Below are 23376 nucleotides of genomic sequence, written 5' to 3' on the forward strand. Positions count from 1 at the left end.
AGTCTCTGTTCTCCCGTTTATTAACAGCTTGCATCTTTCTATTTAAAAGTATCTTTTTCCTCTGCTGTCACTGCAACCTCACTCAATCCAGCTGAGGCAAGTGCTTTAAAAACACAGTCATGATCAGATACAAAGCTTTGCCTGAAGAACAAACATAAATACCTGCTTTTCAAGTTCTTTTAATGTACCATATGTTACCCCTAATTACAATAAGTTTTTTTGTTTTCTTTTCTTTTTTTTTTTTTTTTTTTGTATTTAAGAGATGTGTGAAATTTACTATTTTGCCAATATCTGTTCTGAAACAGCATAGCTTTTGAAAAAATGGAAAGCAAAATGCATCTACATTTTAACTCTAGGCACAGCGGATCCTAACAGCACTAAACAGCAGATTTATCCAATAGCAAAAGAAGCCTAACTGGAGTTATTCAAATTAATTACACGAAAGAAATCTCATTCTGCTTCCCATCAATCACTAATGTCACTTGGTAATCTGGGACAGAGAAGCAAGTTCCAGATATTTTAGTTCTTACTTCATCCAATATGAGCATTCAGAAGTAAGTATGTAAGTTAGTACACTTAAGACTGGATCTACAGAAGAAGAAATAATGGAGTGGAAATACAAGATTATAAATTCAACATCCTTTCAATATTTTTTGAAACTTAATAAAAAACGTGCAGAAAAAGTGATTCAGTTCCAGATTGATTTCAATTAGACAAAAAGCCTTAACATAAATGTACTTATAATTCTCCCATTCCTACCAGTGCTGTTGACAAGCTCAGCTCCGAGTGGTTTTGGTACAGTTGTATTTTTGGGTCTGGCTGCAACATGTGTAGGAGATGGTGAGTTATTTCCATTAACGGCTTCTATGCAGAATGCATTCTGTACTACAGAGTTTGAAGGTACTTGATTGTCATTCCCATTAGAAACATCACAAGCAGATCTTGGTAAAAATAAAAATAAAAAACCATCAGCTTAGATTAGTACAAACACATTTAATAGATATGCACAGAACCCAAGTCTTACACTATAACATGCAAAAGAAATACACAAAGAAAATAAGTAAATTCACAGTGGTTTGTAAGATCACATTTGCAGCCTAGATAGAAGCCGAGTACAAGACTAAAACAATTAAAGAACAAGGCATAAACCCTGAAGAACTTCAGACACTTAGATAAGATTCCTCATTTCCACTTCAGCTTTACTTTATGACATATTAGAGTTGAGTGGGAGCGACTGATGTGTACATCTTCCAAAAAACGCTTTAGGGACCATTCCAAAGCACCACCTGATAGTGTAAGTCTTCCTCTCATTGCACAAGGAACAAAGAAAATAATCATGTGTACAAGGATAAATCTGTTCCTATCACTCAAATGCACAGCAACTGTATACTTACATCATCTTTTAAGTAAAAAACTTAAGTAATCTGCATTTACTGCAGTGTAACTGGCACGGCAAGGAACAGTGGCCTACTCAACTCACTAATGGTAGAGAAGTCAAATAGTCCACTCCTATTTTTCTGTATGCAGCCTATGAGCTAGTATAAAGATGGTGGCTTCAAGAATGAAGAATGAAATTGATCTTCAAGTCTTTTTCTTGCCATGTTAGGCTGAAGCTGGCAAACTCCTTGGCTCAGCATTCTGAATACTGCTTCCTAAACACAATACGAGTCTGTTCAACAACTTCCTGATCTCAACCTTAAAAAAGGAACTGGGTGAGGAGGAAGTCATTTAGGCTTTTTCCTTCCGTTCAGATAGTCTGTTGCAAAAAGTTGGTAGACATGACCAGAAACTGCTCGTAAGACAACAGAAAACAAATGGACAAAGCATACAAAACCACCCTGTGCCACTCACCACTCCCTTAATCTCATCTGCAGGACTTCATAAAAAATTCAAGCCACTTGAAATCTATTTTCTTTTACATTCAGAAGGTAATCATGCACTACTGGAAAGCAAGTTTTAACAGGATAGGAAAAACAGAATTGTAAATTTAATTATTGATAAGCTGAAATATCAAACTGTTATACAAACTGTAAACCCTATGGTAAAGTAATTAAGAGTTTGATAGTTAAGATCTCTCACCTTTAGAAACAAAAGAATGTCAACAGATAAAATCTGCTGATATACTTCACATATAGTCAAAAGCACAAAAATAAATGCCAACCTTGACGCACTTCTGGCCGAAGCATCTCTGTTTTCATGCACAGCCTCTCCATTTTGCTGAACTTCTACTGAACAGTTAAAAAAATAAATAAATAAATAAATAAATAGAAATATTCTACTAAATATCCCTGAAATATTAATCAAAATATTGACTGAATTGTTTCAACTTACTGGTTGCTGGTGAACTGAGATTTGTAAGAGATTCTTGTTCAACAACCAACCCGTCTAGCACGACTGTCAGTTCGCCTGTTTGCACCATGCCACTCTTGTTTTCCAGAGATAATTTCAACTGTTCTTTCACCTTTTCCACTAGAAATTAAGTTGGGGTGGGTAAGGAAAGAGAAGGAGAGAAGGAATAAAGGAAAGATTAAAATTCTAAGCAATATTAAAAACAACAACAACAAAAAACCAACACAAACAAAAAAAAAAGATATATCTGCACAAAAAGTATATCTGTACAAAATGCTACACCCAGATGATTTGAATAACATAGAAATCATTAAGGAGCTACAAAATTCAGACCAGCTGTGGGTAAAAGCATAGCTTACTGTAAAAATAAATAGCTCATTTATACAGTATGATCCAGGTATACGAAAGGATCCATATAATTCCAGTACTGCACTGTAAATGACTTCCCAGGTTTATTACTTCCACTAAGGCCTTCTGAAATTGTGCACTACTTACACAACACAAGAAGGCTTAAAGTTAAACAACTTGTGAACTACACAGACAAATACTACATGTGATAAGTCATGGGGAACCTTACTCTACAACCTAAGCTTATGCTTATTTCTCTTATCACCTTTCAAAAGTAATCAGAAGACACAGTTGAAAAGCACATCGCTTTGAGGAAAGAATAAACATAAAGACTGCACAGTCTTTCATTTTTCTTTTTTAATTTTTTTTTTAACTTTATTAAGTGCATTTTCATAGACCCCAACTGCCAGGATTAAACAGTAACAAACAGAAAACCTCAAGTAACCAAAAATTAAATGAGAAAATATTTTCACCCAAAAAACTCTTTTTGTTTTGAGATTTAAAGAACAAAAAGACATTAATGAGGCAGTAGAAAATTCAGTATGATAAGAAATTCACAGATGTATAGACAGAGACACATAATCCAGAGTTTAAACATACTGTGGATGTTGCATAACTCTAAATCAACCATTACTAGTTCAGCATTTAAAACTGCATGTCAGGCAACTAAACAAAGTAAGCTCTGAGTTCACATTAATCAGGTTAAAATGGTTAAGGCCTTTTAGTATTTGTGGTCTCAGATTAAAGGATTATTTTTTCAAGATATAACAGCCTATATCCCTCAATCTGATAGCATTTCAAGCCAAAGTTAAAGCTTGCTGTGTAACTTGTACATCCATGCACTAAAACAGCACTTCCATGTTTTCTGTTCTTAACAAACATCAGAAATGAATAGGAAACATAAAAGCAGGGAATGCCAGCATCAGCTATTGCCACATATGGCCAAGATGTTACTGAGATCCTAAAAGTTATTTTGAAAAAAAAGACTGAACTCTACAATGTTGGGCAGCAGATATTAGTAAACACCCACTGCACCTCTACAGATGGATTTTGCAGTACCATAAACTGCTGGAGTAAGCACAAGGCTGCCAAGTCTACTATGGAATTACTGACCTAGAAGGAAAGGAGAGGGAGGAGAAACTAGCCTACCACAGATCTGTTAAACTAGCATATTCATAAGCTGTCATTTCTGCAATGGGTGATTTGTTTACTCTCTGTTATTTTAAAAGGTTACCTCCCAAAATCAGACCAGTGACTGTACTGCAACTGAGCCTCCAAAAGAGCTGGGAGGGGTGAGGGCAGCAATTCAAGGCTAGTGGTGTTTAGCAGGAGAAAGTAACAGCCCTAATTCTAAAGTTTCTGCATTTGGACTTCCCGTCATATTTTCAGTAAAGAGCCTTTCAAGTGCTGCATTTCAATCAACAACTGAGTGACCAGATTAATCTTTCATTGAATTACTCAGTAATTCAGTGGGCGTTGGACTGTTGACATGCCAAAATCAGAAGCACTGCTCATGCTTTAGTGCAATGTACAGCTAACACAGCCAACCATTTCCTAAAAGAATCTGCCGAATTGTTGGGCACACAATACCTGGATCTCCAGCAATAAAATATTAACCTTTTTTCAGGATTATTTTAACAGTATTACATTTCACTGTGAGATATCCTTTTAGATTTTGTTATGCATTTACAAAATAAGTAAACTTTCTTCTTAACTATGGAATCCTGCACAGAATCTTCATCATAATGCTGAAGAAATTTCACTGATTTTTGGATTCTGTTTCAATTTTCCCAAATAATCAGAAAAATGAAGCTTTTGTGAAACAGAACTTAAGCTATCTTTTCTTCCACCTCTCTACACTAAGCTTTTGAGTTTGTGTGTCAAACTTGTGCAAAATACTGGTTTAGCTGGAATTCTACTGCCACTCAGGAGTGGAATTTAAAGTGTGGATTCACCACCTTCTTGTATTCACGAAAAAAAGCTTAAAAAGCAAAATAAAGAAGACGTTTTAATTCTATTAAAGAAAACAATTGTTAGAAGTTATACAGAACACAACAATCACTAATGTACTAAAAAGAAGTTCTCAATTCTTTTATCAGTGGTTTCTGCTGCTCTCTGGACAGTTGAGTTATGAGGGAAAAATATGTATTCAAAGAAGAAAAGCATAAACAATGTAAAAAAAACTTTAGACTTTTTTTTTTTTTTTAAACAGATCTTCTAGCAAATTCTGTATTAGTTTGCCACAAAACATTTTATTGAATCGCTACTGCTTTTACTTAGGAGTAACTCAGACTCTGGAATTTGCTTCAAAAATATTATAACTCATTGTTATATTTCAGTTGTTCTCAATAGCACAGTTAGACATGTCCAGAAGAGACAAGTAAAGACACCAACTGAAAATCAGTTGTAATAACACATATAGTTAGTAGTTTGTTTGCCAGTTTTGACATAAAGATTAGTAATAACAATTCTACTTAAAATATCCTTCAGGATAACTTACATTTTCTATTGTGTATTTCCAAAGCTTGTCTCAAGTCTACAGTGGCTCTTCCTAATAAAGCATCTGCTTTTAAAGTGTGATGGCTCCACACTCTAAATTCCAGCGTAGTCTGTGGAGTCACATTCCTGCACATAAAATACATTTTTAAAATATATATATATATATACACAGACTTAAAAGTATTCATTTTTCTTACTGGGAGTGTTTGAGCTTAATTCATTTTCTCATATCTATCGTATTTCTTGATACTAATTATGTGAAAAAGAAGTTTTCATAATGTAAAGGGAAATTTTTAATTAATGAAGCACTGTAAACACTGCAATATCTAAACTTGAGATCAAACTTAAAGTGCATTACTACAGGTAGCAAAAAGAATTTGGGAACTGGCAGAATAACCTAAACAAAGCTCAACTCTCAGTAATACAACAGCATGCCTTGTTTATGAAAGATATATTTTCCTTATTCCTCCCTATTCTAGAATTCTAACTAAAAGTTAGCACTACTTCATGTGAATAAAAAGATGATATGTAAAACTAATTTGCCTGTCACTAGGAAGAAAAATACCATGTATCAGAAAAAGAGAATACAACCAATCAGCTCCTTGCAAACAGGAACCCACACTACAGCTGTCAGCTTGCCATGAAAGTGCTGATAAAACATTACTTATGAATCACAAGTATATATAAAACCAGAATGCATATTCACAAAAATCAGAGGAAAAAAAAAAAAAATCCAGGAGTGAAATTACAGTGACAACTGAAGGGAAGCCCCAATTACGGTAATATTGTTTCAAACTTAGGCAATGATCTCCACCCTGCTCAAGAAGGAAAACGAGCCTACGGTAGGTCCTGGAGAATAAGTTTCATAGAACAGTTTCCATTACAACAAGAGTGTTTCTAGCTGTGAAAAACAGAGCAGAATCCCTGTACAGCAAGAAGTCCAAGGTCACATACCTGCCAGCACTACAAACATGAAGGTATATCAAAATTGCTAAAAATAATGCTAAAAACTGTCCCCAGGCCCCATCAGCAGAGTTAACTCTATAGGCACTTTAGCACATTAGACAGCGTGAATCATTTCTGCAGAAATTCGTAAGGAGGTATATTTTTGTGTTTTGAATAGGCTGCCTTCTAATGGAAGTCTTACTAAAAGATCAGATTTTAAAAAATATATAAAATACACACAGAATGCACTGCTGGTGCTCTTGTAGCTGCCCCTTCAGATCAGGGGAATTTGGTAAACTGGAGAGATCATTTATCCCCAGGAAGACTGGTCAACTGAATCAATAATGCCATTCCAACAGACTTAAGAAAAGTAGACCCGAATACCTTACCTACAAGTAACACAGCCTTGGTAATATCGATGATGGAATGTCTGTTTGGCTGTGCTATGTACAAGTCACGTGTCACAGTGCTGCTTACGCAATAATGCCTTCTAGCCAATTACACTGTGCAAGATTTGCCAGTTCTTCACAGGGTCATATTCAGGTATGTCTGCACTTATGGCACAGTAAACCAAATTAAGCTATTACCACATTAAGCAGCTTGACTATTAGGAAAAGTTACACGGCCACTTTACAGCAATTTGTTTTTGTAAGTGCATCCCCTCATTAGGAAACTGAAAGGAAATGTGACCTTCCTCATAACCTACTTAACAAGTTGTGAACTCTTTCCTCTTAAAGTTAAGAATGACACAATTATAATTACTAACATCTTGTAGAGAGAAATTCTGAGATGTCCAAAGTGCAAATAATCATTAAGGGCACACTGTGGACAGCAAATGTATATGTAGAACACTCTCTTCCAAAAAAAAAATGTATGTGCACACACACACACACACACACACTTATATATTCTCATAACATCATAAGCACTGTGAAAGAATTTTCATTAAACATCATCTTATGTCTGCATAAGCAAAAGCCAGAAAAAGTTATGTAGCCAGCCAAGTTCAGTAAATATCTGCCTACAACGGCAGACCAATAAATAGTATTAAATAATCAAAATAAAAGTAAAATAAATAAATAAATAAATTTACTTACACTGTCAGCTGTTCATCCCACTTTGGATTTGAAGAACTACTTGATTTTGCTGTTTTCTTGATTTCTCCATCTGCAGTTAATTCCGTGTAGAAAGTTGTTCCAAACCAATTCTTTTTCCGTTTCAGTTTGGCACTAGAAACTAATAAAATGCATTGCTTTATCTACAGCAGCACACTTACTGAAAACTAGAAAGGGTACCACCTGCACAGCGTATGGAATGCAGAGCTTCATCTCCTCACCTGTACCACCTGTGTGATTGAGCTCTGGTTTAATACATCACTAAAAATAAGCAGTCAGCTCTCCAATTTCCCCTATTTAAAGGATTTTGCAGATGAGCTTCAGGCTTCAGCTAAACCTTCAACAATTAGAAACAACAACTGACCAAAAAAAGTTCAAATTTATTTAGTCTCCAAATCACTGGTGAGGTCCTTCAGTGTGCACGAATATAAATCTATTCTCTTGTTTCGTCATCCAGCTGATGATGTTACTGTAACAACCAACAGCAGCCTAACTGCCAACGTTTCAAACGGTACTTCAGGAACCTGCTTCAGAAGACAAGATGGTATTTACCTGAGGGCTATGCTTTCTCTCTTAAGCCTCCCATATGTCTATGTGATTGCTTTCCATTAGAAAATTAACCTTTCAGAAAACTGAGCCAAAAAATCAAACAGGTTTCTGTCCATTTCAGTCTTTGAAACAAACCTCCTGAAGTCAGAGAATTTCAGTGCCAGGAAAACACAGCAATACTTATATAATTAGCAGCATAGAATTGGACATCAGAATTTCTGCATATGCTGCCTTGGAGCTACAGGCTGCTAATTTAACATTTTGTTACAGTTGTTTATACACTAAGCTATCAGTTATAGTTGATTCTGACAATTCATCAAGCTATCCTTACACACAGTTGATTAGTTTTCCCCGCAAAGGATTCCTCATTTATTTTAACAAAATATCCATTTTGGGGACTGCACAACAATGTATTTTTTCCTCAGATAACCCAGGCACCCTTCTACAATCCCGTATGATGCATCTTTGCTGGGATATAACTTTTTTAAAGACACAGAATCTTACTGATGTTTTTCCCAAGTTTTGCTCATGATAGACTTAAATATGTTCCCAATCATACGTTTTTTTCTTACTTCAGGGTTCCCAGATTCTTTCTGGATCCCTGGAAAAGTTCAAATTGCTTATCAGTGGTAAAACAACATACATAAACATGCATGCATATTAATATGAAGACTTTTTTTTTATATTTGCAGTTTTTAACTGCCAATATTTTTTGTATAATTTCAGTAGTAGGTATTCCTGTCTATAGATTTTAAGCCATTAATTATTTCTTCTCAAGCACAATTCCTCTGTCACTACTGACGTATTGCATCTCATGGCTTTTCTCATTTGAAGAGATCATTAAACTGTCATCCACCCCATTTCAACATTTCCACCTAGCTTCAATTCATTTACATATGTTGCAGCTATCCTTTTACTTGTAACCTTCCAGTTAATTAAATTGCAGCCTATGCTGATCTATTTTTCACACTTGCTTCAGCTTGCCTTTATTAGAATGTTTCCCCTTAAAAACCACTGTGACACAAATTATCACTACTTGCCTGTTACTTGCATCTGTAACCTTCCATTATGGTTGTTACTTGTATCAGTTCTTGGTGAGGCTGTGGCCATGTCAGAAGTTAAGGCTTAAGCCTAAAAATAAAAAATAATAATAATGATAAAAAAGTATATTAAAACATTAATTAGCAAGACAGCAAGCATTACTTTGGTACGACAACCCAGTTTTTCATAATAATAGTTAAAACAAAAACAATTACTTTGCAAACTTTGTCACACTGAGTATGCAGAGGCACTTCAGTAATGCTTACATTTACAAAGTACAGAACAACTGTTAAAGCAAAGCAAAAACACAGCAGCAATATCAACGTTCCTATCTCTAAAAGGCGTGCTTATAATCCAGATGAGCTAAGCACCAACAGCTTCAAAGAAACAACATCTGAAACGCAAACATGCTTGAAAAATCAAGCCGTCCTAGCAGCAACACGAACGATTTAGACAGTTTAAATTCCATTCCTAGATCTGCCATCAGCTTTACAACCACTGTTGCCTACCTTCCTCACCTATCAAAGCAGCAAGCACTTAGCAAGGACCATCCTATGGTACCATTCATCAACTAGCGCACTGTGGTTCTGATGTAAGCTGGGGCACCATTTGAAGGACATACAGGCAGCACTGATCCCTTCCTTTCAAATCATTACACATGAAACAAAACTAGAAAAATTATCTAACAGATAATTCTATTTCTGCCATAAAAACACGCATGCTTAAAATACACTGCCTGGGTGAATGCCCTGTATTTACCTCTGAGAACATCAATTGCTAACAACAGCAATATGGAACAATGCCATGCAAACCTATCTGATTGTATGTGTGTCAGTGAAGAAAATGTTAAACACGCACCCCTGGTACGCACATTTTTACACAATTATATGAATTACTGTACTAATAATATATTTTGCATGCTATAAAACACACAGAAACAGAAATCAGAAAGGACAAGATAAAGAAGAAATAAAGAGTGTTATTATTATGTATTTATTTATTAGTGGTACAATAAAAAACTTCCACTGAAAATAAAACTATTTCTCAGGGAGAGCAGAGTGATATGCTTACATGGTGGTTGTGTTTTTTGTCTTGTTTGTTTGTTTTGTTTTTATCTTTATCACTTTGTGATACAGTCACTTGAAGGTCTGGTTATAAATTCAGTTTAACTTTAATACCTGGCTTTAATGTTTGTCACAGATGGAAAAGAGAAATCACAAAGATAACTACATCCAAATGGAAGAACATCATTGGCTGCACTCATTAAGTCATGATAATAATTTTTCACTCCCTCTCACTGATCATGAAATGTTTTTTTGTGGTATGTGGCTCGTCAATTTATATCATTTCAAAACAACTACTTTCCAAATAGACTGCAGCACAAGTTTCTTTCATAAAGCAGCTACTTCCTCACTATTAAAGAATTACCTTTACCTGGAAGGGTCACACAATCTTTGTTGTTGTTTTTTTCTATGCATCTGCTAAGTACACAATCACTTCTCATAACAGAAAAGGTGAACAATTGCCTACTGTAATACATCACTGTTCAACAACTCTTGCCATGAGTTAATCAGCAAACCTCTGCGTCGTACAAAGATTTTCATGGTCACTCCCCATGTCACTGCAAATTCTGAACAGACTCTGCTTTTAAAGGGTCTCCTTTCATATTATTAACCATGTCAATAACATTCTCCAGCACTTCATGTACACTCCATTTCTGCAACCTTACCTAGTTGAAAGAAAAATACATGTGTTTTCCTGGTAGTATGTAACTTTTGTCTTTTGCTATTATCTAAAGTCTCAGAAGAGGCATCTAAAGATTTATCATTAAATTTAGTAAAAGATTCTAGAGTACTGGGTTATATATCACAAGACTTTACATAACACAGAGAAAAGCGTAGCTGTTAACCTTCACATTTCAGATTCACAGTTTTTAAATGCCTGGCTAGTCATGATGATGTTCCATATTATTACCTAAATCTTCCTACGTTAGCTAATATCTTAAGATACAATATACATTTCAGATGAGGTTAATTATTGATGATTATGAAGGTACATCCATATTTCAAATAGCCTTCTTGATAAAGTTGATATTTTTTGCTGACTTCTTATCAGATCTGATCAGGCTGCCATTATTTTTACTTCATAACGTAGTCAACAAAAAGCTCATACTAGAAGTAGGAGAAAAGTCCGCTTTGCCATGTTCTTGTTGTTTACTTGTACTCACATTATTAGTATTATCTTAAATCCATGGTGTCTTTGGATCCATCTATTCAAGCCTCCTTTTCAACTAACTGAGCACACATAAACTGCAATACGTAGAAAGTGAATGAAGAAGTACAAGTGCCACTGTGAACCCTGTAGTGTTTCAGAACACTCCCTTATCTCAGGATACCCAACAATGCTAAAGGAGGCAGGACCACACGAGGTTCCCAGTATCAATACATACTTTAAATATTATTGATGCTTAATTTCTTTCTTCTTCACTCACACAACCTCCCCCTCTCTCACTCCCCATCTAGAATCACAGAATGTTTGAGGATAGCAAGGACCTCTGGAGCCATCTGGTCTAACTCCTGACCAAACAGGGCTGCCCAGAGAAGGGTGCCCAGGCACCTATATCTCAGGCTCACATGCAGGCAGCTTTTGGACATCTCCAAGGAAGAGACGCCACAGATTCTGGACAACCTGTGCCAGCGTTCCAGCACTCATATAGCACAGCAGTTAGTCCTCCAGTTAGTGTCTGCAGCCTCCTGTCCTAGCAATGGGCACCACTGAAAAGAGCCTGGTTCTATCCTCACTGTGCTCTTCCTCCACAGAGAGATATACATCGATGAGATCATTTAGTCTCCTCTTCTCTAGGTTGAACAGTTTTAGATCTCTCAGCCCTTCCTCATAAGAGAAGTGTTCCAGTCAATTACACATCTTCATGACATTGCATTATATTGTCTCAAACATGTCCTTATTTCCTGTACTGGCAGCTCAGAACTGGACATTTTTCTTAATTATTCCGAGACTTCATCTTTTTTCTAGCAAGGTCACATCTTCTATGCTCCAGCCTTCCTATGGGCCTGGGATTTCTGGCCCATCATTTCAGATAGAATATACATACAAGCTGTAGAATTTTCTTTCCACATTTCAATGGATCATCTTGAAAACGTCTCTTTAGGGACCACTGATACTGAAGTCATTTACAGAACAACACATGCAATCAATTCTGTGGCAGCCAAATTCAAACTCTTCTCAAGAAATCAATGCCAAGGAACCAAGAAACTCTTCTTAAGAAACCAATTCTAGTTCTAATCATAAACGTAAGCATTAGTTTAGGTATTCTTTCATAACTGACCAAAAAAGCATCACTTTTACAGGTTTTTTTTCCTTGTTGCTACGGTTATTTGATGAACTAGTTGTTGTTCTACACTTTTTATAAATGTGGAGTTTTTTATTTGCTTTTTAACTCTACACCCAGGGTGCACAAATCAAGGTAAATAAATGATAACATCAACAAAAAAAAATGTGTCAAAGTCCTCATACAGACAGGGTACACTGCTCATTGTCTAACCTACTCAGGTTTCAAGTGCTGATTTATCTGCAAGGCATACAGCCTGCTCTAACCTGAATTACTGGCTCAGCCTGCTCCTAAGCTACAAACTGAATGTGGCATACATGCATTTACCCATACTCTGGTAACACTGAAGTGAGGATTCTCTACACAGTTTTCTATCTTTTCCCATGAGGGAAACGTGATCATAATGGCTGGGAAGAAATGACTAGAATGCAAGAAAGCTACCAGCAGAGCAAAGAGATAAAACAAAGTAAAGCTTGCTTTGGTTGTGGGGCTGTATGTTTCTGTGACACGTATACAACTATATTTCTATCATCGGTGTCCAGATGTTCAGCTTCTGCCCCTAAAAATTCTATGTCCTTTTACAATAAAAGCCTATCTTAAATTCTTGAGAATATAGGTACACCTTGGTACATTTGCACAGCAGAGGTACAATTCCAAGTTTTTAGTGCATCACAAATACCTCATTAGCATGCATGTCACACAGTATTTAGATAAAGAAATTTAAAAATACATGTTTGCAAGTGCATAAACTGCTTTTATTATAAACAATAAATGAAAAATCCCTTATGTAATATTCTGTATTCCAAATAGCTTTGCTGAACAGAGAAAATGTGAATTGACTCTATTCAGTTGAAGCTTCTGGTCACTTCATATTTTAAAGCTGCAGACTCCCTCAGCCTTGCTTAGTTAATGAGGAATTAAGAACTGATCAAAATTAATAGGCTGGAAAAAGAATTTAGTTCTCTAAATCAGATTAAGAAAATTTTACAAATTGTTTTTCTAGTAACTTCTTTTTCCAGGGATTAAAAACAAAACAAAACAAAACAAGACAATGCTTTAGACAGCTATCTATTACTCTGATCTGTAACTACCTAAGTTCACCTTTAAATGAATCAGCCCTTATGCAGGTGTTTCTCGTGGATGAAGAAAGAGCATCTGTAATTTTCATTCAGGATCCAAAGCAACAAATAAAAGAGGACACTCTGCTGTCTGATGCACACAGAGTAAAAACATTTGGACAGGTCTTTCTCTGAGGTAAACAAGGCCTTCAGGAAGAAAAGCTGACCAAGTTATATCATACAAGATGGAGACTCTTATCTAGAGATTTGAAATAGAGACATCCATTACCCTCTAAAGGCTGTTTGGGATATAGGACAAATGCTGCTGCGCAATCAAAGAAGAGAAGTACCAACAAAAGCATATTCCCTCAGGAAGTGTCCTTTAATGGGAAAATTACTATTCTGAAGTAGTCATAGAAATATATATACGTTAAAAAAAGAAAAAAAAAGCAATCTGTCATGTAAGTGTTTCAAGTAGTGATAAAAATAGTAGTAGTGATATTATGTAAGATACCGGTGATAGACTGCCTTCTACAAGGGCAGGCATTACTGGGAGAATAAAGACAGAGCAGTCTAACAATAATTAAGACTCCAAGTAAAAGATGAAGAAAGCAAAAATAAAGGTTACTGAATTAAAAGAATACTGTTTGGAAAAAAAACACTCATTGATGAGGCAAAGAAAATAAACATAAACACACACTCTATGAAATTAAGCAGGGACAGCAAAGAAGTCCCATAGCAGAGGGACTGACAAATTTGGAGGAGGATGTGATTACATCATCACTTTTCTAACTCATCAGAAGTGAAAGTTTTCATGAACTTAGACATTTCAAACTAGAAATAATCTAAATTTAAACTAGACAAGCTGCCCGGTCTTGATGAAGGAAGGGAGGAGATGGAGATTGTAGGAAGTCACTGAAGTGATAATACTGATCAAGAGGCTAAAGAAATCCACGCTATCAGAAATGACAAAAGGAAAACAGCAAAATTTCCTTGATCTTATTTGCAAGAAAACCTACATGGGAAAGAAAAATAGCTGCTGAAGATAAACAGAAAAATGCTTTAAAAAATATTAAAGAAAGTGCAAGACTTTACTAGTGGACAAGGAGCCCTATGGGCAGCATTTACTGCTAAACTCAGCCCCAAAATCTTTAGTTGTTGTTGTTGTTACTCAGAACAAATGCCCAGTTTGGATACTGAACCTACTGATTAAAGCTTAAAATCTTCAATGTTATCTCTAGCTATTAAATAGCTCTTTGAAAAGTCATGGGAAAGTACCAGTGCTGACATTAGTTAATTTCACTTGCTATAAAGTGTAAACAAGACCATGTTAGATTTGATTATAAAATGGTACACATTAGAAACCTTAAAAAGTTTTCAATCAGAATGATTAATAAGCTACCCAACTGCAGGATTACCAACAGCTATCAGAATACAATCACGATCCATGTAATACTGTGAGCTATCACAGTATTAAACATACCAATTATTTTTCTCTACCCTTCCGACATTTCCTTTGCGTTCTCCTGTCTCTATGTATACAAACTCTTGCTTTCAGGATTGAACAGTGTTGCTGGCACAACGTCCTTACTCCTGTAAAAAAGAGATCCCAAAAGCAGGACTAGAAACGTGGATAATTTTTTATTTTCCCCAACCCATGGAGCTGTCTCTTTTGTAATAAAGGCTACCACATCCTCCACCTGCCACTCTGTACTGCAGGCTCTACCATGGGCAAGAACATCTCTCCTTCCCACACTCCTGAAGATCAAAGCAGCACACATGGATCACCTAATAGAGATTCCGATCCCTACAGCCTCCTGAAATCACCACTCATCCAAAGCCATTATCTCCACAATATCACAAGTGCCTGTACTGTAACAGCACACAATAAGAACCTCTGCTTTCAGTTTCAGGTGGTGGCAAAACCAGGAGTAGATTCTGGGAAAGGGAGTGGAGGGAGCTTCGCCCTCTGTTAAATTTCTATGATCCACCGTGTACCTGACGCACCAAGGGCATCTCTGCGTAATAAATGCAGACATATTAAAGTGTTTCTACAAACACAGCAAATATCTTAAAAGAACTATCATTTACTGAATCCTAAACATGCCATTTCCAAGCTGTACTCAGCGCACATAAATCTCTCAGCTTGGCTGACTAATCAAAGATTGCACAGTGAAATATCTTAGACTTATCATTACCTCTGATCTCTCAATCCTCATGACCAATGAAGCCCACAAGACACTTACTGAAACAACCTCGTGATAAAGTTCTGCCTATATGGAGCCTGCTCCTCCCCGTATCTGCAATCACACATTCAACAGTTAGTTTTATGGCACATTCTAGATTTCCCTTCCCTTTACTTGCCTGCTCATGTTTCACAACCTAAAAATCACTTGTCGTTTTTCCTCCACCATACATACCGCTTTTCCCCATAAACACCATGACTCCTACTCCACAGATACCGTTTTCACTTTCAAGTATCTCTCTAGTGCATACCTAACTAAATTCAAAACTGTTCTTTAATATTCAACTCCCAAGTTTGACATTTTTGTTTCAGATCTGGAGAATAGTCTGTGTAACACACAAAAACATGTTAGCCTTTATTAAACAGAGCAGAACAGCCAGTAAAAGATTATTCCTACATCTCTTGTCCTGCCTACAGCCAACGCCAAAATAGTCTAAGTACTGGTACTCCCTAAATACATAGCTTTGGTCATCAACTAAAATTGTGACATTACTTGCACCTATGGAAACACAGTTTTAAAGTCCAAGTTTTACTTCCCTGAGCTCCAGAAGCATGCTTGCTACTCTAAGACGTAATGGAAAGACCATGCTTATCAGCAAGGGATTTCTCCCATAAATACTAACAGGCCATCTGAGGACTATTAATTGCCTGCTTGATGTTTGTGACAAAATTCATTTGCTGCTCTTCGCATTTTAAAATTTAAAAAATCCTTTTCCATTTAAGAAGCCTTCTGAACTGTCAAGATCTACAACAAGCTAATTAAAAGGTCATCAATTCCATTCCCCTTTCCGACCAAATATATATGGCGACTAAGAAGGACAGACTAGGGATACAGATGACAGGATAAGGTATTAACTTTTATTAAATAATAATATATTCATATATGTGAGGGGGGAAAATTTACTGCCAGTGAACAGAAGCTTCAGCTAGAAACTACATCCAAGGATATCTTTAGTCAAAGTACTTCAAATAAGTCCTGATCCCTTTCAATAGAGTGCCTGATTTTAAGATATGCACTCTATTGTTTTATAATCCTCCTTTTCACATATAACTAATTAACTTTATTAACTTTAATTAACTCCTACTTGGCATACACAAGGAAAGCAAGGTCCAAACTACACAAACAGCTCTAACCTTTGCTTTCTAATCCACCTTCTTCACTTTGAAAGGCTTACATTCTGCCAATTTAATTTAATAGATCTGTTTGTACAACCCCGAAATGTTGCACATTCTTCACAGAATACGTTAAATTCCTTGTCTTTTGATATTCTGCTTTTGCCCCAATACAAACTGCCAATTCCCAATCACACTACTTATTCATCTGCTTAAGTTCAATCACGTACTATTTTTACTGTGCATTATTTTTTCATTCACCTTCACTACCTTCAATTCCAGCCCTGTGAGTAATTCTGTCTTCTAGTTTCCCACCTAAACTATTTAGTAGGGTGGGAGGAGAAGGAATATTTTAATAATCTATCACAGAAGCACATGATAAAATTGTATGTTAAAAAATAAAACAATATTTATGATTGGAATCTTAACATGGTTCTAAACACAACATGGACATTCTCCATGTTTTTCTGACTATGGCAGTCCTGACTTCTGTGACAATACCCACTGGAATCATTGTCCAATTTATGTGAAGATTATTTCAGCTACAGATCTATGATCCAACTAAAGGTAAAATAAATAAGTAAATAAATAAAGCACAAGACATACTGAAGCACTGAACTGAGAATGTTAACAATTAACTTGGAAACTCATAAGATGCAGTGAGCAGCATTAAATGGTACTATGGTTAGGCTGCGGTTGGACTTGATGATCTTCAAGGTATTTTCCAGCCTGGGTAATTCTATGATTCTGTGATTCTTTCCTATTAAGTATCACTTGCAGAAGTATTATAAGTACCAGTAGTAACTTGTCAATGTTCAAACAGTAGGTAACAAAGTCAGATTTTCAGTGATCATTTAAAATAACACTAAGAGTTCTGACTTGAATTCTCAGCACACAGGGAAAGCACACCATCACAGCACTACTAGAACAATATTGTAATATGGCACTCATCCCTTGCTAAGCAACAAGTTCTGTTCTGTGGCACCTGAACTAATTTTAAACTTCAGCCAATCAAACACTGACCTACACTTTAAAAAAAAATGTTATCAGTTATTAAAGTGACAAACTAACGACTTTCAAGAGTTTACCACAATACTTAGAAACTTAAAAAGATACGACTCTTGCAGATGCCTTTACTACATACTTTTACTTTTTAATGGCTTCTCTGATTCCTTGGGTATTGCTGAGTTTTGAGCCTATGTCCAGAGAAATTAAAAACAAGAACCCAAAGCCATTACTACTTAGGAAGTAAATACGATAAATGCAGCAGTATTCCTTCAGACTTGCAGACTGCCCCTGCCCACAGCAGCGGGCTTGAAATCAGACAGCCTTTAAGGTCCCTTCCAACCCAAACCATTCTATCATTCTATGTTGGAACAATGCATTAACTGCAACGCATTGCCAGACTCATATTCAGGTCTGAGACAGAATACAGTACAGAGCTTTACAAAACCTGCTTTTGAGAGTGTTATGCAAGAGGTCTAAACAAATCACAGACTGTGATTCCACTGCACATGTCTGCCTGTTCTGTTTTGTCTTAGACTAGCAGCTCTCTGGCAGAAACCTTTTTTAGCCTAGTTTCCCAAGCAAACATCACATGTATGACTCATAATGTCCAATCACGTCTTCCCACACTTCCTTTCACCTCCGTCCCTCTAAACGCATCTGTTCACCACCAGATCCAGTTAAATTAAACTGCAAAGCAATGCCCTCTGATACACCTGGTTTCCAAGAGCTTCATGAAAATCAACAGCAAGGCAGAGGAGAAAGAAAATTTCCTGTTGCTGAGGAATGCAGCATGAATTCAAGTTATCTGCACTGCCTGACTTAAAGGCCATCACAGACATGGGACTGACTTGATCTAAGCTGGATCTTTTACAAGTAAAAAGGTCTAGAACAGCAGAGGGAGAAAACAGCTGTGAGGATATAACAAAATAATTGTATGGAACCTAGTTTAAAAGACTGTACACAGAACAAATTATTTGATCAGATATTTAGGGCACACTGTGCTTGTGAATCACAATCACGAAGATGCTTCTTATTCTTCCACAAAATGCCAGGACAAAAATATCACAGTGCCTCCTCTGTGTACGACAGTTAGGCCCACATGCACAGAGGTGAGACAACTAGAGTAAACAATTTCCAGGCTTTCTGAATAGAAGTTACAACACACACATCAAGAAATCAAAGATGAGTATTTTTACCCCCATTTTAATGTTCAAGTGAATGGCCTCCACAACCACCAGAGCACCACATACATAACAGACTGCGTATTAGCAGGGGGCTGGAACTAACTGATCTTAAAGATGCCTTCCAACCCAAACCATTCTATGCTTCTATGATATGATTCTCCAGGTTGCCCTCCACTCCAGAGAATACTTTTGGTATTAATAAGTTACTGTATATCAGACTTGCATCAACAGGAAATTAAAGTAATATACTAGAATATAGCCCTAAAATATTATTTTGAAAGCCTACATGGCAAAATGAAAACTTTACCACAGTTACACATAGGCACTCCAATATATAATCTAGCTGTGTGTATTACAGCAATACAGAACATGGAGAAGTACAGGCTTCAGAGTAGGCAGGCAGCCTGAGCACATACCAAGAGTGCCAGGATAGCTTACAAAATCCACTCACAACAATTCATGCCTATCACCACGACCTTATTAGTCACAATAACCGTGACTAGCATAAACACGTCCATTGCAGTCACAGTAAAACTTATAAAAAATTGCAAAGGAACATAAAATAACACTGATCAAGAGCTTTATGTTGCTTCTGTTGTGCCCTCATCACTTCTTTTCCCTTGTGTTTGTGAGGTTATAAAGAAACCATGATTAAGAGATATCTACTACAAGAAATGCATTAATATTGTCTCACAAAATACATATATCCCAGTTTCCCCTTTGTTTTGCTAAGTCAGTGAAAGACAACCAGTCAATACTCAGAGAAGAGGAGAAGAGAAACAGCCTCAGGGTTAAAGGCCAACGGTAGACAGAATCTCTGCATATCTTTTGCCAGTAAGAGGTTTGATGTGATGCATCTCTCCTCCGTAACTATCTCAAAAAATAGCTCCAAAAGGTGTAAGTAGAATTCACTCTATGTTCCCACTCTTTTCTCCAGTTTGCTTTTTATAACATGCTATGCAAACATACCCATCTCAGCAACGTCAGCCAATAAAACACGTCCCAGTTCCCAGCACACATCCTGCCAGTCTTACCTATTACAGCCTCACATTACTAAGCTAAGCTAAGTTTTTCAGAAGCTTCAGAAGCAGTCTTTAAAGTGCTGAAGGATTCAACACAACCCTTAGTAAGGTGTTTAGGTGATAAATATTCTTAGTTCTTAAAGCAGAGCTACTTGCTTCTGCTAATTATTTTCCAGGGTGATTCTGAGATAACCTGATTCCAAAATTTAACTGCTTTAAGAACGCTTGTCACCATACTAACACTACAAGTTTGAGGACATGAAACTGACTCATACACAAAGGCCTACCAGAAGATTCCAAAGCTCGAGTTCTTAAGGGTAAGTACTGAACCACATCAATACATTCCACACCAAATTTAACTCAAAGCTACAAAAGAATCAGGGAACTATGTGAAAACAACTTCAATTTTGTAGTAAAATAGAGCTTCAAATTTTCACTTACACTTCAACAGCACAAACAGAGATCACGAGAATGCAAAAACACTCTCATAACCAGAAGTACCCTTCCTAATGCAAAGCAGAAAACTATGTTATAAAACCTGCATACATTACTGGCTAATGCTGAAGGACACCACTGCCTTGAAAACTTCCATTTAGTGACTACAAACACTGCATGGCTGTCATGGTTTGATCATTTTTGGTTACTGGTATTCCTCACCATAACATCATGTAGCGCACTGGGAGTTAAACTGTTAATGTTCCAGTTCCGGGTACCTGCCCAGAGGAGAAGAGGAAGTACATCCTCCAGGGGACTCTGCGGTCAGAGAGGAGATATAACTCCTGGCAAGGACACCTGTTTGGGGCTTTTCATCTCGGTGCTCCTCTCCTTCACCTCTCCTCGCCACTGCCCGTCCCGACTGCATGTATCACTTCAGTATCAGTGTAAGGCCTTCAGCTGTATCGACACTCTCTTATTATATTTGATTTATTAGCTTCAATTCTAATTATATTGTATTATAGCGTGTTATCTTGCATTCTGATACCATATTTAGTAAATTTGTTTGTTTCTCCTTAGATTGTTGCCGCTGTTATTCTGGGGTCCTGTTTCCCTTTTCTGGAGGCGTGGATCTTACAAAATCCTTCCGCCCCACTAGTCGTGGAACTGGGCAGGACCAGCCCATAAACCGCTGACATTCATGGTGGAGGATGCGGGCATTTAGAGCAAAAAGCTGCTTTTTAGCTTTTTAGAACGAATCTCTCTCTCTCTGCTCTAAGAGAGTTTCATTAGCTTCGTTGGGAAAGTTTATCTCTTTTGCAGGTGTTCACTGAAAACTTGACCTTGACAGTCCAGGCAGACTGCCAATATTCTGCTGATATTTGTAAACTTTGAACACCGATATCTGACTTCTGTAAAGAGAAAAAAAAAAATGTTTTCTCTTCCAAGACTTCTTCTAAAGGGCCTGAATACCATTAGTTTCTTTTTCTTAATGCTCAAAACGTACTGGGGCTTTATTAAATTTGCCATTTTTCTCTATGGTGCTATAGCTATATATAATCAATTGAAAACACTGATGGAAATACCTACCTGGTATCTGCATACAATGTGGCATTGAACTCCAGAGGGAGCTGCTAATTTTACAGATCCTGTGATTTATAAGCAGGCTCCCAGTCTCTCCTTTGAATCCTTCATGCGTTTTTCGAATGCTCATCTGATGACAGTGTCAATTTCCCTGAATGTACTACTCATCATTTCATTCAGTATTTGTATTTATCATTATTTGAAGAAGTCTTCCCCCAAACCAGAGAATACTGAGTGGCAGGGAGTGTGGAGTGGCTTGGGAAAAACTTTAGAGAGATGGACATCCTCGGTGTCATGGAACTTTACTCCTGAACACCTGAAAGACCCTGAGAGCTTAAACAATTATTTAAGACAGGAATGTTACGGCTCAGGCAGATCTGAGGAGGCACAACTGATTTGGGGCCTGGCTACTGCTTATCGGGCCTTGTTCAATACTATCCCAGGCAGGGTTTCTGAAATTGAGAGTCTCCAGACTGAAAGAGAGTGTCTTAGAGCTGATAGGGAGAATCTCCAGTTCCAGAGAAAGAGTCTTCTTGATGAGAAACAGAATCTACAGGCTGACAGAGAAAGTCTCAGAGCTGAAAGGGAGAATCTCCAGAAGACAATACAAAATGAGCGAGACAGACTCCAAGCTGAAAAGAAGAGTTTCCAGGAGACAGTCCAAGCCGAGAGGGACAATCTTCAGGTCCAGAAGGAGAGACTGCTAGTCGAGAAACGGAGTCTACAGATCCAAAGAAAGATTCTCCAAACCAGGGCGGAGAAACTCCAGGCTGAGCGAGAGGGTTTCCTAGCTGAGAGAGATGCCCTCCAATCTGAGTGGGACTCCCTCTGATCTGAGCGAGATGCCCACCAGTCTGAGCAAGACACCCTCCGGTCAGAGAGGGACTCCCTGCAGTCCAAACTTGACAGCCTTCAAACTGAGCGAGACACCTTCCAAAATGAACTAAACAGAATTCAGACTTGTCACACCATGCTCGAATCTAAATTAAATATCCTCACAGTTGAACGAAATGGACTTTGAGCCAAACTGGAGAGGGTGAGCATCAGAAATGACCAACCTGATCAACCACAGAAGGAACCAGAATCGATGTCAGCTGCCCCTGTAAAGGGACAGAAAATGAAACGAATCTCCACCCAAGATGTGGTGACATGGCACCCCAGAAAGAACTGAGTCAGATAATGGGACTCATTTCAAAAATTCCCTTATTAATACTTGGGCCAAAGATCATGGCATTGAATGGATTTATCATATTCCCTATCAAGCACCGGCTTCTGGTAAAACTGAATGATACAATGGGTTGTTGAAAACCATGTTGAAACCAATGGGTGGTGGAACATTTAAGCACTGGGAGAAGCATTCAGCAGAAGCCACCTGGTTTGTCAACACCAGAGGATCTATCAATCGCAATGGTCCTGCCAGCTCCCTACATACTGTCAAAGGAGATAAGGTCCCCATAGCACATGTAAAGAACATGTTGGTAAAGCAGTTTGGGTCTTTCCAGGTTCTGGAAAGGGTAAGCCTCTTCGTGGAACTGTTTTTGCCCAGGGACCCGGGTCCACTTAGTGGGTGATGCAGGAAAATTATGGTTTGTTTATGTATATTAAGCATGATGTAGTGATGTAGAATAAGGGGTGGAATGTCATGGTTTGATGATTTTTAGTTACTGGTATTCCTCACCATAACATTGTGTAGTGCACTGGGAGTTAAAGTGTTAATGCTCCAGTTCCGGGTACCTGCCCAGAGGAGAAGAGGAAGTACATCTGCCAGGGGACTCTGCAGTCAGAAAGGAGATATAACTCCTGGCAAGGACACCTGATTGGGGCTTTTCATCTCGGCACTCCTCTCCTTCACCTCTCCTCACCACTGCCCGTCCCGACTGAGTTCATCGCTTCAGTATCAGTGTAAGGCCTTCAGCTGTATGGACAGTCTCTCTCTCATTATATTTGATTTATTAGCTTCAGTTCTAATTATATTGTATTATAGTGTGTTATCTTGCATTCTGATACCATATTTAGTAAATTAGTTTGTTTCT

At 37.4% G+C, this 23376-nt stretch overlaps 1 protein-coding gene across 9 annotated transcripts in view; it reads right to left on the reverse strand.

Annotated features, from left to right (window-relative positions):
• Positions 1–23376, reverse strand: part of WWP1 (WW domain containing E3 ubiquitin protein ligase 1) — a 60777-nt gene that overhangs the window by 26838 nt on the left and 10563 nt on the right. For 4 of the 9 annotated variants that reach the window (XR_014942498.1, XM_015855811.3, XM_015855812.3 and 1 more), the window contains exons 2-7: positions 8846–8936; positions 7239–7377; positions 5198–5322; positions 2332–2469; positions 2162–2228; positions 760–941 (exon numbers count right to left, since the gene is read on the reverse strand). Coding sequence is in view for 8 of the 9 variants with exons in the window: in XM_015855811.3 (XP_015711297.1) it covers positions 760–941; positions 2162–2228; positions 2332–2469; positions 5198–5322; positions 7239–7377; positions 8846–8915 (721 nt within the window). In the remaining variant the exon portion in view is untranslated. The remainder of the gene's footprint in view (positions 1–759; positions 942–2161; positions 2229–2331; positions 2470–5197; positions 5323–7238; positions 7378–8845; positions 8937–23376) is intronic. The other 5 variants (XM_015855814.3, XM_085537241.1, XM_085537242.1 and 2 more) reach the window with 3 other exon arrangements.

The sequence above is a fragment of the Coturnix japonica genome, chromosome 2 (assembly GCF_054131305.1).
Source record: "Coturnix japonica strain WE chromosome 2, WE-NBRP24, whole genome shotgun sequence".
Taxonomy (NCBI): Eukaryota; Metazoa; Chordata; class Aves; order Galliformes; family Phasianidae; genus Coturnix; species Coturnix japonica.